The sequence below is a fragment of the Dysidea avara genome, chromosome 8 (assembly GCF_963678975.1).
Source record: "Dysidea avara chromosome 8, odDysAvar1.4, whole genome shotgun sequence".
Lineage (NCBI taxonomy): Eukaryota > Metazoa > Porifera > Demospongiae > Dictyoceratida > Dysideidae > Dysidea > Dysidea avara.
The window spans coordinates 15,152,478-15,169,192 of NC_089279.1; the positions used below are offsets into that span (position 1 = coordinate 15,152,478).

General features: G+C 42.8%; 1 protein-coding gene across 1 annotated transcript in view; it reads right to left on the bottom strand.

The window, feature by feature from the left end:
- Nucleotides 1-16,715, bottom strand: part of LOC136264790 (uncharacterized) — a 168,539-nt gene that overhangs the window by 130,113 nt on the left and 21,711 nt on the right. Inside the window, exon 7 of the mRNA XM_066059559.1 lies at nucleotides 16,192-16,444. Coding sequence (XP_065915631.1) covers nucleotides 16,192-16,444 — 253 coding nt within the window. The remainder of the gene's footprint in view (nucleotides 1-16,191; nucleotides 16,445-16,715) is intronic.

Genomic DNA, 16,715 nt, shown 5'->3' on the forward strand with positions numbered 1-16,715 from the left:
CACGCTGCAGCCCACAGCATCACCCCATTCCTATCCATTGGAGGAGACCACGACCTTCGCATCACCTTCAATAGGTCCGGTGTTATCGGTAGCCTTGTTCTGGGTGGACCCCCAGTAACCCTCTTGATACCCCTTATTATATATCCCAGCTGAGGCATATCGCTCATTCGTAGATCACCAAGTCCCATACTTATCTGTGCGTGTCTCACCGCTGCCATGTAGTTCTTGATTGTGCCCCCTTTCAGTCCTTCCTTAAACAAGTATGCCACGAAACGTGACAACAACTGTTCATTCACAGGAAACGGAAAACTTACATGATACAAATTACAAAATGTTATAAAACGCTTACTCCCTGACTGATAGTTCCTGGATGTAGATGGGGCCAAACCATTTATAAACAGCTGCTGAACCGTTGTGTCCAACTCACTGATCTCCAATCGATGTGTTGGTCCAGCAAGAGTGCTGCCAGACCTGAGAATGCTACCAAGAGTGCTGCCAACTCTTCCAGCATTGGGGACCTGAGACAAGAACCAACTGATGTTATTTCTGGACACCGCATCTGCCCAAGTGTTCTGGACCCCCGGTGTATGTACTGCTTGCAGCGTAAATTGAAAATGTGCCCTGGCAAAAAACAGGCATCTTAGCAAGTGCATCACCGGTGCTGCCTTGCTGTATCCCGAGTTTACTACTACGACTGTTCCCATGTTGTCACAATGTATGATCACATTCAACTCCTCCCAACGCCTTCCCCAGACAGCCGTTGCCAGTAGAATCGGGAAGAGTTCCATCCACAGAATGCTCTCCTCTACTGATTCTGCACCGTCTGGGGTGCAGTTAGACCATCTCCACTGTAACCACTCCTCCTGTGATGGGGCTACGACTCCACAGCCAAACAAGCCTGACGCGTCTGTCCAGATGTGGTGCTCACAATGGCCCTGCTCGGTAGGGGTGATGATAGCCGTGCCATTCCAGGAACTCATAAACGTCATCCACCACATGAGGTCAGCCTTGAATTCCTCATTTAACCGGATGTGATAATATGACTTTCGAAAACCCGCTAATAGTTCTATCAGGTGGCGGGTGAAGGTTTTGCCTGGCTTCACCACCTTGCTCGCATAGGCCTGTTGACCATGTAGACTTTCCAACTCCTTCTTTCGGCAGTCTGTTCTATCCAGCCAACTGGCAACTGTCTGCTGTAACTCCCACAATTTCTCTTGGGGGAGACTGAGTTCCAGTGCCGCTGAGTCAATCTCGAAACCCAAAAAGGTTAAGCATGCCGTGGGTCCCTCCAGTTTCTCTCATGCCACCGGAAGACCGAGGAGATCGAACGTCTGGAGTAGTATGGCAAGGGCCACGGCACAATCATCGTACCCTGGGGGGCCAATTAGAAGAAAATTATCCAGGTAGTGAATGATAAACCTCACTCCCTGCTGTCGTATGATCCATGTCACCACATCTGCCACTGTTGTGAATATCTTGGGGGCTGAGCACAGCCCGAAGGGCAAAGCCGCATCTATGAAGAGTTTGCCATGCCAGATCATTCCCAGCAAATCACAGTCCACTGGGTGTACCGGTATAGCCTTATATTCCTGGCGTATATCCAACTTAGCCATCAGCAAGCCTCTTCCCATAGCTGCCACCCCTTGGACAGCATTCTCCATGCAAACGTATGCTAGAGAGCACCGAGGTATGCTAACCCCATCATTAACACTTTTGCCCTCCGGAGACGACAAATCCACAATTAGTCTCCACTTTCCCGGGGTGCTCTTCGGTACCACCCCAAATTGACTACAGTGAACATGGGAGAACTGACCTGGATCTAGAGGACCCAGTACCTGCCTTCCCGACACTCTGACGCGAGGTACTCCGATATCACCTTCGGGTGTTCCTCTACTGAAGGCATATTGAGCCTCGACGGGGCCTGCAAGGGGCTGCTCTGGTCAAAGCCCAGTCTGAAGCCATTTCTAATCCCATCAACCACATAACTTCGGAACTGCTGATCTGGGTGCTGTCTTAGGAACCTGTCCCACTCCTGCCAGTGTAAAGGAGTCACAACCCTGCACAGCTCCTGTGGAAGTCTCAGTGGGCTCAACGGACGACAAGAGTCCAAGGCTTGTAAATCTTCCATGTACTGGTAGCCCTCTACGGAGACAATTAGGGGCTATTGACTCTATCCCATGCCCCAGTCTCTCACCCGCCAGCAGCCCCCCAACTGCTCACTTGCTCTAACCTAAGCACATGCATACAATGGATAGCTACAGCCTCAAATAACTAGGCTGGCAAAAAACCACACTGGTAGCACAGTCCGCAGTTGGATGAGGCCTCTTACTGGCTGGTGAGAGACTCCACTAGGTAATAATTCTGATTAAGCATTTAATAAAAACACACAGCAGTTGCTACATAGGTAGAGCTGAGTTTGACCTGAATCACAACAAAATTATGACATAGTTCAATAAGGCTGGAACCAACCACCTCGGTGGTGTGACCCTTGGCTGGCGGCCTGACAGAGTACCACTGGGTGGTTTCCACTGCAGTTGCTGCATACATGTGTCCACCGGAAATGACACTCCTGCCTGTTCCAAGCTCTGCACACTTGACCAGATGGTCGTATCGGCTGGGAGGCCTGGGGGTGGCTAGCAGTCTGCCTTGATGACAGGGACTGAACTATTGCCTCCAGAGCCCGCAGACAACTTGACCCCTCCTGCTCTGGATCTCCAAGCCCACAGTCTTCGGTTCTGTGTGTAGCTGCCTAGCACAGTTCGCAGCGATAGGCTTGCCTATGTGGACCATTGAAACAGATGTAATGTTGGGTTCCATTGACCCTTGACTAGGGACCCGTCGATTTCGCCGGCAAAATTTTTGGCATAATGGGTGGGTAAAAGCAATGAGCAAAATGCTGGCATAATAGGAGCAATTTTTGTTAAGTGGACATAAAAATTGTACAAAAGATTGAGATAATCTAATAGAACAGTCAGACATGCTAAAATATCGACAATGCATAGCTAATTGTTACAGGAACAACAAATGACAATCGAGATACCCTAATAAAACAGTCACACATGTTAAGCAATATTAGCTAGCTTCTTGCTTTACATGTTAGAAGTAATTGCTGATCGAGATACTCTAATAGAACAGTCACTTTAAGGCGAAACTGTAGCTTTGCACTTAGAAATATTCAATTAACAATGATCACTGCTGAGCAAAATTTATAATTCTTGAGCAAAATATGGAGCATAATAGGTGAAAAATAAAAGAATTGCTGGAAAGAAAAATAGGTAGAAAAAAAAGCAAAATAGACTGGTCCCTACCCTTGACCATGCTGTCACACCAGTCGCTGCTGCCTGCCTTCGGAACACTGTATCATAATTGACCCAACTTGTGCCGCCAAAGTCCTGGCTAGCCCTAACAATCATGTACATATAGGCCATCAGTTCTGGTATCAGTGAAGGATCATGTGCTGCTCTGACACTCACATAGATTGTGAATGATTGCACCCAGGTAAAGACATCCAAACCCTCCTGGGACACTTCCTCTCTGCTTTGACTGTCCATCTTCCTCTTTGGCTAGCCAATACTCCGGTATCAATTCGCACATCTCAATGAATTCCCCCCGTCTGATTCATGCTGTAAGCCTCTCTGGTACTGGAGGCAAACCTTCCCCAACACAAATCCCTCCGGCATATCCTATCGGCAACTCCCTGCCGAGGTTGCTCACTTGGCTACTACTGGCAAGGCCAGTAGCTGTATTGTTGTCTGGTGTCACGGTCACAATGTCCTCAGCTTCCGACCCATTCCAGGGGTTGTTGACCAGCTGCACATGCTGAAGTGCGGATGGGGGTGGTACTCCTAAACAGACACGAGACAGTAGTAACCGGGTATACTTGACATACCGGCTGTACGACAGCTGTTGCACTCGGGCTAGTACACTTCTCCCTTGGGGAGACGTCAGGCCTTGGGCCAAGTTATAAGGCAGGATCACCAAGGGGCACTACTAGTTGCTTGGCTACTGGGGACCTGTGGTTCTCCAGGTGACCGCCGTCATACGGTAAGTACGAAACAAAGTTACAGTCCCCAGCTGCATGGCTGCGGTTGTACATAATCCCCACAACCTTCACGAAGGAGGATCCAAAAGCCTTGAGCCACCCTGTAGATGGCCGAACAAACTGATAGCAACCACGAACCCGTGGGTCTTCCTTGAACGGGGGCTACGGCATAGCGTGCCAGGCGAGTGATAACTACAGTGGTTAATGACGTCCCTCCCCGCTCACTGAGGCAGGGAGGGGTGAGTCATCTCGAAAGGGAGAAGAAAGGATATCTCACCTTGGGCGGGTGGTCTCGTTACTCCACCTCCCGATGGCGGAGGAAGGTTCTCCCATGCTTTCTTCATCACCTCAGTAATGGTGCCTTGTAACTTGTCAACCTGCACTACATTCACCATCTGAGCACTACGTCCTTCCTGTGTCGGGTCCTGGGTGTGATCCTCAGGCATTTCTGTGCCTTACTTCTCCTGATTTGAATCATTATCTGCCATCAGACAAATCGCCAGTGAAAATCCTGCCTAAAACCACGAGGTAACTGATGCGCATGCACAGAAGCAGCTCCCCGTATACTATCATACCCGACGCCAGCACCAGACAGTATCTAATCATCACGTGAGATAGTATAAACCGTCACGCATTAACCTCGGTTAATCCTTCATATTAACCGTCACGTAACTATAACAAACCACTTCAAACAGCAAATTATGCACAGAACTATCTTCTCAACTGTTTCATAGTGTGTCTATCGTGTTTTCTCACATGAATTATTTAGAGAAAGCCTCAAGGCTGCCATTCATTTTTGTTTGTGTAAGTACGGGTAACACCACCTTTCAACTTGAAGGATACGCTATATCTGGTAGCCTGAGAGCCTTCAATACTGTTTTAAACGTCTATAAAACCAAAAGAGAAGACCATTCATGAAGTATATGAAGAGCCACCATACCTGTTTTTCAGGTAGACGAGAAAAAACCACCTCAGAGCAAAGTTTACCTGTGCAAAAGCTTACTACAGATTTCATTTCGCTTTTACATCTTACATGCAAACTGCTTTTACCATTTAGTGATTTTGTTCACGTGGGCACGTACGGACAAACATAGGTAGATAGGTAGGTACACACACACACACACACACACACACACACACACACACACACACACACACACACACACACACACACACACACACACACACACACACACACACACACACACACACACACACACACACACACACACACACACACACACACACACACACACACACACACACACACACACACACACACACACACACACACACACACACACACACACACACACACACACACACACACACACTTTTCCAAAAACAATTTCAGTAAACCAGGTGTTAGTCCTGGGCGATACTGAAAATAATGCTATTTGATATATTGACAAGCTTATATTCATGATATGATTAAATATTGAGTATAACTAAATTTCTCAAGCAGTGAGACTAGTAACATTACATAACACATTATTGCATCACATATCATAGAATAGGAAATGGTGCCAGACAACAGCTGGAATTTGTCCATAATCGAATTGCCCTTCCTTGTAGGTATATAGCAAGTGCAAGAAACACAACCACTAGCCAGATTTAATTAGGCGATATAGATGATATTGGCGATTATATTGTCTAGACGATATTATTGTGGCTCTATAAGTTACCTCGATACGATATATTGTGTAGTTCAATATCACTATATTACCAATATATTGAAATATTGCCCAGCTCCACCAGGCGTGCGCCCACAGTCGGCGTTCAGCCGTTTGTGGGTGTGCACCTGGTTTAAAAATGCTGTTGCAATTTTTTTAAAAACTGATACTATAAAAAACTTGTGGTGTTTAAATAATTATATTGATGATTACACAATCATGAAGGAAATGGAGTATAGTTTGATGCAAATTATTGCTATGGCCAAGCGTTTTCTTGCTAGGTTGGTGACAGTGTAGCAAGCACCTGCTGGAACTGATAGAATTAATTTGCTGGCTGCCAATGAAAACAATTAACATCACTGTACATAGTCCTATTTACAAATGCAATATTATACAAGTGCAAGAAAAAATTAGGAATTTTCCATATGAGTAGGGACTACAGCAATAAAAAGCACTGAAACAAGCCACTGAGACAAAACACAACTGAATGATTGCATTTTAATCCCTACTTTAACCATACATCATAGCAGGCTAAAGTAGGGATTAAAATGCAATCATTCAGTAGTGTTTTGTCTCAGCGGCTTGTTTCAGCGCTTTTTATTGCTGCAGTCCCTACTCCTATGGAAAATTCCTAATTTTTTCTTGCACTTGTTTGTGTACTTTTTATAAATTTTTATTGAATAACTGTATTTAGTAATTCCCCCCCTCTGCAATTCTTGAAATACACAGCTAAACGTTCCTAAGGATGCGGATTTTTAACAAACCGCTTTAAACAACACATTACCCACAGAAGTATCTTTTTAACTGTTTTATAGTGTGTCTACAGTATTATTTTCCACTAATTCTCTCAACAGAGCCTCAGGGCTGCTCTTACTTTTAGTTCACGTAAGTACGGGTCACGCCCACTTTCTAGACGACGAGATACACGAGCTTATGAGGCCTACTATGGTGTTTTTCAGTTGTAGTACGCCTGAAAAGTGCTCTGGGAAAGCTACCCATAGAGTCTGTAGAGAGGTGCCATATACAACCGGCTTTTAAACTTGGAAAAGAAACCACCTTCGAGCCAAAGCAAACACTCTAATCCTTATGCGTGTAGTGGCGATGTTGAACAGGCAGCAGCATATCCCGAGGTGTATCCCAACATTAAAATCACGTGCTTGCTACAATTATGCTACACATTTATTCCAATATGTTGGGGCGCTGTGGTGTGCATGCTTTGATGGAAGCCGTACCCATGAGAGATGGCCACGATAAAGAAGGATCAAAGATAAGACAGTAGCGCACATATTGTAGGTATTTAATATTGTGGAACGTTTTTTCTCCATAAAATTGGAAGCGTTTCTGCCAAAGAAGCAAGGCTGCAGCTGTAGCCAGTTTTCCGCTACTCTTGACTGAACACATCAGTGAGGCAGGCAGTGAGGCAGGCAGTGAGGCAGGCAGTGAGGCAGTAGAAAATTCACTAAAATAATATTTTTTTAAATTTCGTAGCATCTCATTGGAAACATTTCGGGTCATTCTGAAGACACATTTGGGCTTGTTTATACCTGACCAATACTGTGAAATGGCCGTGAAGGATTTCTGAAGATGATTTTGGGTAGATTTTTCTTCGTGGACCACACCCACACCTTCATCGTCCCTACTATACAGTACTATTGTACTGTATGATTACTGCATCTGCACTGGTTTGTAGATATGCTGGTCTGCATATTATAAATGTAGTTACCTAAGGGCCTGTGGCCACATTAGATAGGTAGAGTAAGTATAGAATTTGAGGAAAACGGGCTGGGAATGGAAAGTGGGAACAGGAATGACCCACGAAAAATAAGGTAAATGCTGCTATTGTTGCCTTGTTGGTGGCGCACTAACATCGCTATTGCATGATGGCTGCTGCATGATGTACTGAGAATACTGCTGCATGATGCACTAAGAGAGTGCTGCTGCATGAATGTTATTGCTGCTACTATTGCACTGAGGGTGCTGCTGTATGAATATTGCTGCCGCTATTGCACTGAGGGTACTGCTACATGAATATTGCTATTGCTGCTGCCAATGCACTGAGGGTGCTCCTGCATGAATACCGTATGTACTTGATTAAATGCAACGGCGCTTATTACCTTAGTTCCAAAAATCACTGAGGCGACTATTCATACTCGACTACCACTCGATTTTCATGAACAATGTTTAAGCCATTATTTTCACTATCGATTGTGGGACCACTCACGTGCAGCAACTATTACAGGTGTGGCATTTAATCAAGTAGGTGCGGTATTGCTGCTATTGCACTGAGGGTGCTGCTGCATGAATATTGTTGCTGCATGAATATTGCTATTGCTGCTGCTATTGCACTGAGAGTACTGCTACATGATGTTATCGTTGCTGCAAGAATGCTATTACTGTGTATTGCCACGTACACTACTGGCTTTGTGGGAAAATGTTATGTGATTAGCATTAGGAAAAAGAGTAGGCAATGTAAAGCTTGGTGTAGTGGAAGGGTGGATAGCTAGGTAAATAAATGTATATACTTATATACACACACACATATATATATGTGCACATATGTGTAATTTAATCCTCCGGTGGCGATTGCCATTATTCCCAGGGGTGGGCCCCAGCAACCAACATGTTAAATAGTTGAATATTCTAAAATGTTCATGGTTTCAAAGGTGTAACTAACTTTCAGTATTGATGACTCATCTAGTCTATATAATATACCTAATCTATGAAAGATATAGTCCATCAATTCACAGCCCATTAATGTGGGGCCCCGGTGGGATAGTTAATAAAACATTCTTGACTGCTCTATTAGAGTATTTTAATGCAGGTAACCGCTCTATTAGAGTGTTTCAATTGTTTTAGTGAAAGGATCCAAACAATGCTACAAAAACACATTGTGCTGTAAAATCCAACCTATCCAACCTGTATATCATATGATGACCTTTATCAGGAATTTTCCATGGGTCATTCTCATTTCCACTTACTGTTCATGCCCTGTTCCCATTTTCCTCAAATTCTACTTATCCAGATAGGTTTGTGAATACACACATTTTAATAGGTTGGTTAATAATTCATATCTGCCTGCCCAATATTCGCTGATACAGTTGCATGCACTAAAGTGCTGCGACTCACACAGACATACTGACTGGTATCAAAAAACTAGTTATTAACCAATTTTGTCTATGTCAAGTTAATTAATGGCTCAAGAAGCCTTTAAACCAGTTTTGCCAAACTGGTAAACCATAAAATTACTCCTCCTGCTGAAAAGTGTTAACATCACAACATAAACTCAAACCATGTGTAAATATGTGATCGTAATAACTGTCATTGTAAGGCAGGATGTTTGGTACCACCCCTAAGTCTTCCAACAGACATGTAGAGTACCACTATGCCTGCTAATTTACAATGAGACAAGTTATTGCATGTATGCTGTTGCATGCATGATTTGTGACTAGATCTGAGAAAACTGGTCCATCACTCATGTCAGCAGATTCGATTTTTCATCAAAAACACAAAGCTACATGAATAAACTGTGAAGTTTCACAATCAAAATCAGCCAGGCTTGAGTGTTCTGCTTTTGCTGTCTGCTTTCTCAAGCCCAGTGGCGATCTGTACGTGTGGTGTGGGGCCTCAATGGAGCTTTGGTCAGCCTTGGGATAGCTGGATGTTACTGTAAAGTTCCATGGTGCTGAATAAAGGCCTTTGCTGTAAATTTCCTCTCATTTAAGCCAGTATTGATACCTGAATGGCCCATAACTTTGCTTAATTCATCCCTATGCCTTCCTCTTCAATTTTTTAAACAGTCTCTTGCCCTCCTTCCAGGCCCCTGCCACCCATCCCATTTGGAGCTCACCTGATACAGTCAATCTCTTTTTATAACTATCTAAAATTGCAGGAAACTTAGCTGTTGGCTACTTGTACAGTGGATGCTCTGGAAGGTAAGGAATTTGTATAAAGGGTGTGAAAATTTGGTCGCTACACACAGCTAGAACCATTTGCTACAACACAATAAATACTTAAAACTGTCATTTCTTGATACTTTAAAATAGGCGATAAGCCAGTTTTCCCAGACTGGGTCACATTTTGTACATGTGTCATTACATACATGTGACTGGCTCTGGTCTTATCGCCCATCGAGAAATGTCGGTTTTAAATATTCAGAGTATTGTAGCTGGCCAGTGGTGGTAGCTACGCATACCAAATTTTCACACGTTTCACAGCAATTTCTTACCTTCCAGATCATTCACTGATGAAGTAGCCAACAGCCAAGTTTCCCGCCATTTTAGATAGTTTTAAAACCAAGGTTGTCTGTATCAGGTGAGCTCCAGAAGGGTGGGAGGCGGGGGCCCTGGAAGGCGGGCAAGATGGTGTTCAAAAATTGAAAAGGAACGTGTTGGGAAGAATTATGCCAAGTTATGGGCCATTCAGAGCTCAGAACTGGCTAAAAATGAAAGGAAATTTACAGCACAGGTCATTGTCCAATACCACGGAGCTGTACAGCCACACACAACCATCTCCTGGTTGGCCACGGCTCCATCAAGACTCCAGACCACTCGTACAGCTCGCCACTGTGCTTGAAAAAAGCAGCAAGCAAAAGCAGACCACTTTACTCTGGTCAACTGTGACAGTAAAATTTGATAGTACATTCATTAAGCTTTAATTTGATAGTACATTCATTAAGCTTTGTGGTTGTGTAAAAAATCAAACTTACTGTCTTGGGCGATAAGAACGGTTTTCACAGATTCAGTTACATGTTACTGTATGTGTGATTTTGTATGTGTGTTGGTGCATGTGTGATTTTGCATGCATGTTATTGGGTATACCTAAGTGTAACTGAACATTAAAATGTGTGTTGTTGTATGCATAATTTTGCAAACATGATATTGCAGAAGTGATTTTGCAAGTGTGTTGTTGCATGCGTGATATTGCATGATGACATCTTGCTGCTGCTTTTCTCTTTTGCTCATGTTTTATTGCTGCTTTCACTTCGTGTCTAGCTTTACCATTACACATACGGTGTTGTAGAATGCACAAAACAATATCACTTGGACATTTTGTATGCTTATATCATCCAGTGTACACCTCAGTTACCAATATATGCTAGTGTAACTTGCTCATAGCACACAATCTTCACATAATTGCAGTACACAGCTTGCATGGTCACAAAACATTATATATCAGTCATATTGGAATAATCATCAACACAGTTTGTAAATTATTATTGTCTAGTATCTCACACAGCATAGAGTGTACTAAAGCCAATCAGTAACCAATCATACATTTACATGGTATAATTATTGTTGGGCTCATTGCATCTTGCATAACAATTGTTTGGGGATGGCCTGCAGTTCAAATCCTGGGTTGGGAGAGATTTTATCCTTTCTTTGGCCCTTTATTGTTTCACCTTATTGTTAGCTAGGTCAAGTAATCTTCTTAAGTCTTCAGTTCCAGTTTGTTAGGTTAGGTTAATCCAAAGGCTGCAGCACATGTTGCTGTCAGACTTTCAGTGCTGACCACTGTAAAGCTCTAATACTCCAAGTCTTTGTGATGTTAACTACTTGCCTAAATTATAAAAGCAATTAGCCAGGAAGTGTGCACCTGTGTGTTAAGTTAATTTTGCCCAATCTTTGCTTGCAGTATAGCTACAATAAACAGTTGACTACATTATTACAAGCGCCTGTATAAGGGTATAGATAGCGAGGGTAAACATTTTCTGGCAAACATACGGAAGTATAATTCTGCATTCCAAATGACAAACTTTGGATGTAACGAGGTGATAATGCCTGGCTTCAACCCCTCCTTTAGAATACAGGGTCGGGTATACCACCGTATTGGTAGTATTGTTCCCTCAACAGGTGACTCACCAAATTTTGTCAAATTTATTTTGTTGATAATCAGGAATCACAGGTGGCCACAAGGTGTCAAATAGTTGGTGGTTTGAGGCCAGACATTGTCAGCAGTGTCAACCAGCTACTGCACAATGACAACCATTATGTGCAACTATTTAAAGTGGCTAAGGAATTATTTGACCAGCAAGATATCTACAAACAAAAAATTGACAGCTTTGGTCTATTACCGCTACCATATCATGGTTAGACAAAATGTTTCTGTGTTACTTAGGACCAAGCGACTATTCCAACAGTTCTTGGTAGATGTTTACTGCAAAATTGAAACAGAACGGTTGCAATTTCTTAGGCATGAGCAGAAGGCACTTCGTGTTGACTGCTATCAGGATCTCCGAGATGCAATAGTTGATGGAGATGGAGATCATCGCAATGTGGGTCATAGAATTATCCTTCCATCGACATTCACAGGTGGTCCACGCTATATGCACAAGCGTCAAGAAGATGCCATGACTTATGTTAGAAAATATGGCCAGCCTGATTTGTTTATTACCATGGCATGCAATCCTAATTGGCCAGAAATCAAAGATAATCTACTGCCAGGTCAGAAGGCCGAGTGTGCTTGAGTTTTTCACCTCAAACTTAAAAAAATGTTTGAAATGTTAAAGATAGATATGATTTTTGGAAAACTATGTGCTTGGCTTTATTCAATAGAATGGCAAAAGTGTGGCCTACTACATGCCCATAACTTGGACTGGCTAATCCCAGAACACAAAATTACACCTGATAAAATTGATGACACTGTGTCAGGGCCGGCGGAAGTAGTCCGGTTGCTCCGGTTTTGGCCGAACCAATTTTTGAGAACTGAATAAAAAAAATTTAGAGAATAAAAAAATTCATACGACTAATTAGGTTTTAGGTATGTAACGGTAGCATGGCGATGTCGAAGTTGAAGCTCGCTGCCGCATTGGCTGACGTTCCAGTAAAACCAGCACATCCGCCACCAATCTTTGTGTTTCCTAAGCGGGATTTCGGTAAGAAGAAGGTTGTGCAGCGATCTTGCCGAGCTGATTGGTTAGTAAATGTGACCAAATTGTACCCAGATTGCATTACATGAAGGTTAAAATTCAAAATTTTCCTGGGGGGGGCATGCCCCCAGATCCCCCTAGATTAGGCGTGCTTCGCACGCAATGGATACTCTACTATAAGTGCTTCACTTGGCCGGACCAAATCTAATTTGCTTCCTCCGGCCCTCTGTGTGTGTGCTGAAATACCTGATCCGGTGCTTGATCCTGAACTGCACCAAATTGTCATGTCCAACATGGTGCATGGACCCTGGAGGAGTATTAATCATGCATCTCCTTGCATGAAGCATGGCCAGTGCAGTAAGAAATACCCAAAACCATTTGTACCTGAGACTCAACTAGGTACTGATAGCTACCCACTGTATAGAAGGAGAAATCCTGAAGACGGTGGACAGGTGAGTACCATCACCATTAATGCAAGTGGCTCTTGGGTTTCCAAACATATTGACAACAGGTGGGTAGTGCCTTACAACAAGTATTTGTTGCGTGCTTTAAACTGCCTTTGCAATGTTAAACTATGTGTGTCCATCAGTTCCATCAAGTACGTACTGAAGTATTTACACAAAGGTTGTGACCAGGCAACCTTTGCATTACGCTCAGATCAGGTGTACGAGACTTCTGAGTACCAGAATGCTCACTACATCAGCAGCAATGAAGCCGCATGGAGGATACTGGAATTTCCAATCCATGAGAGATTTCCTCCAGTACAACAACTAGCTGTGCACTTGGAAAATGGCCAGCGAGTTTATTTCACTGAGGACACCGCTAGGAATCAAGCTTCAGGGGCCACTCCAAAGACCATCTTGACGGAATTCTTTGTTCTCTGTCAGGTTGACAACTTTGCTAAGACACTATTGTACGTTAATGTTCTAGAGAACTACACATGGAACAACAAGTCTTGGCAAAGGAGGAAACAAGGAACAGAGGTGGCTGGCTACCCTGGTGTTAAGCAAGCCCAAGCTTTGGGTAGAGTCTACACCATAAGCCCACGTCAAGGGGAATGCTTCTATCTCCGTTTGCTATTGCATAATGTTAAGGGTCTGCAATAATTTGTTGACCTGAGAAATGTTGATGGTGATCTGTGCACTTCCTTCCATGAGGCATGTCTCAAGTTGGGAATGCTTGAGGATGATAACCAGTATCACTTGGCTATGGAGGAGGCAATAGTTAGTAATTCACCAGCAAGTATTCGCACCCTCTTTGCTGTGATACTGGCCTGGTGTGAACCATCCAACCCACTGGAGATATAGAGTGACAACCACAAGAAAGCCATGGTTGAAGGCTTTCTGCATCAACAACATAGTCTACACAGAGGTGATCACTTGGAGGTAAATGATGGTATCTTCGACTTGGCACTAAACGACTTGCAGGACAAAGTGGTTTCCATGGGAGGTAGGCAGTTGCCTGAGTATGGCCTACCTCAGCCACAGACTGTGGACAATGATAGGTTTGCTAGGGAGTATCACAGGGAAATAAATTATGATCAAAGTGAACAGCAAGCCTATTTAGAATGCAATGCTGCTTTGCTACAGCAGATCTGAGAGATGTGTATGATTGTTTTTGTTCCATGGTTAAAAGAAATGAAGGCAGTGTGTTATTCTTAGATGCTCCAGGTGGAACAGGTAATACTTTTTTGACCAACCCTATTCTGGCAAGAATCAGATCTGAAGGCAAGATAGCATTAGCCACCGCATCTAGCGGAATAGCTACCACACTTTCAACTGGAGGTCGTACCTTACATAGCACCTTCAAAATCCCACTAGATTTGAATGCTATGGACATTCTCATCTGTAGCAATAAGAGAGGAACTGCACTTTGCAAAGTCATCCAGGAAGCTAAGGCCATTGTTGTTGATGAGGCTCCAATAACTAACAGACATGCATTTGAAGCTGTGGATTGCACTCTTAGGGATCTAACAGGTAACAACCAGCCAATGGGAGGAATTTGTATGCTGTTGTGTGGTGACTTTAGGCAAATCCTCCCAGTAATTCCACGTGGCACTAGAGGTAACATAGTGGATGCCTGTCTGAAGAAATCATACCCACGGGACAGTGTGATTGCTAAACATCTACACACTAATATGAGAGTACACCTTAGTGGGGATCAAGCAGCCGGACAATTTGCTGACCAGCTGTTAGCCATAGGAGATGGTAAGTTCCCCACTGATGATGATACTACTGAAGTTGTCCAGCTACTTGAAACTATGGGCACGTTTGTGTGTAACATTGATGAGTTGGTGTCTAGAGTTTACCCACACTTACTGTCAAACTTTACAGACATCACATGGCTATCGGAGCATTGCATTTTGGCTCCTCTTATAACAATACTATCTGGACCATTAACACAACCTTGGTAGAGCAGTTACCTTGTGAATGCATTCGGTACAAGTCCTTGGACTCGGTGCCTGATGAGTTCCAGGCAGTTGAGTTTCCCACAGAGTTTTTGAATTCTCTGGAAGTGTCAGGGTTGCCACCACATTTACTTTCATTGAAGGTTGGTGCACCGATTATAATTTCACACTCATTAGATCCCCCACAAGTCACCAATGGTACTAGATGTGTGATCACTAAACTTTCTGCTAACACTATCAATGCCAAAATTTCTCATGGTAGGCATGCAGGTCATGACATCATTATTCTTCAGATTCCACTTATTCCTAGCAATTCTATGTTGCCTTTTGAATTTAGACGTGTGCAGTTTCCTGTTTCACCTTGCTTTGTAATGACAATCAACAAAAGCCAGGGCCAAACTTTTAAAGCTGTAGGAGTAGATATGACCGATGAGAGCTTTTCACATGGAATGCTATATGTAGTACTGTCTAGAGTAGGCTCTCCAGATTGCCTGAATTTATTAGTTAGGGAGAATCGCAAGACACGTAATGTAGTGTATAGTGAGGTTTTTGCATGACTATAGATATCTGCTGCTACTGTTGCTGTTGGTATTGTGGGTCAGCTCATGTGAATGTGGTGAGGAATGTGTCATGGTAAAGATCGAATGTGAAGTGTTAGTGTGGCTATTGCTCTGTGAACCATCCTGCTTATGTGATATTTCTTTTCTTTTCTTTTCAATTCTAAGCCACAGTATGTCAAATTAACACTATTATCGAATGATACTCTGAAGAGTCACCCCCTACTATTGTTAACTACTGACACTGTGTTGATCGCCTATATGTTTAAGTATTATTATATAGTGCTATCAAGAGATAATCCCTACTATTATACATTGTTTACTAATCGTGCTGTGATGATCAGCTGTTCATCAACACCTTCAAAGGTGTTTATGATGATATCTGCTGTTGAAAGCCACTAGATGGAAACATCTGAGTAGGCTCAAGATCTGAGCACCATCAAACTAAGAGACTTTTAAACTGGTTTTTGTGATGCCATTGAAGGTGTGTTATTCATTAAAACATTTTAATGTTATTTTAATTAATTTGTAATGACCTCTGCATAATTTCTACATGTATGGCAGGTAGGGCATGAATGGCACTGATGTTTAATGCTTGGTTGTTATTATAATGTGGTCCCTGCACATAGGGTACTACATATACTTACCATAATGAGTCCAACCTGATTCAAAATAATATTTCGTAGTCCATTTCCTTGAATAAATACACAGATCATACTAACAAATTGTTTTTCAACATCAGGATCACGTTCTTTTGAGGTATCAACAAGTAATAAATCAGGAACATCTAATTTCATGAGATCCAACACAAAATTTGGATGTCTTTTGCCAATCTTGTATGCTTCTCCAATGCGTTTCATCAGGCCTATTATGCAACACTTGCAATGAGAATCGGAATGTCTGCAAGAAAATAATGAATAAACCAATTATTAAATTGACAGGTTAAGCTATTATGTAGTGAACACTGGTCATCTATGAAATGTTTATTTTTGTACTAAAATAGAACAATATTTATTAATGTGCTACTGTACACATCAAAACAAATTTGACATTCACCTGAGTCTTCATTTCTTGTTTATAACTCTTGTTACAAGGGCCAGCTGCCCAAACATTTAGTAGTACTATGAAGCCCTTTAAATGCCTGATATCAAGTGAGTTATAAGGCTTTAAA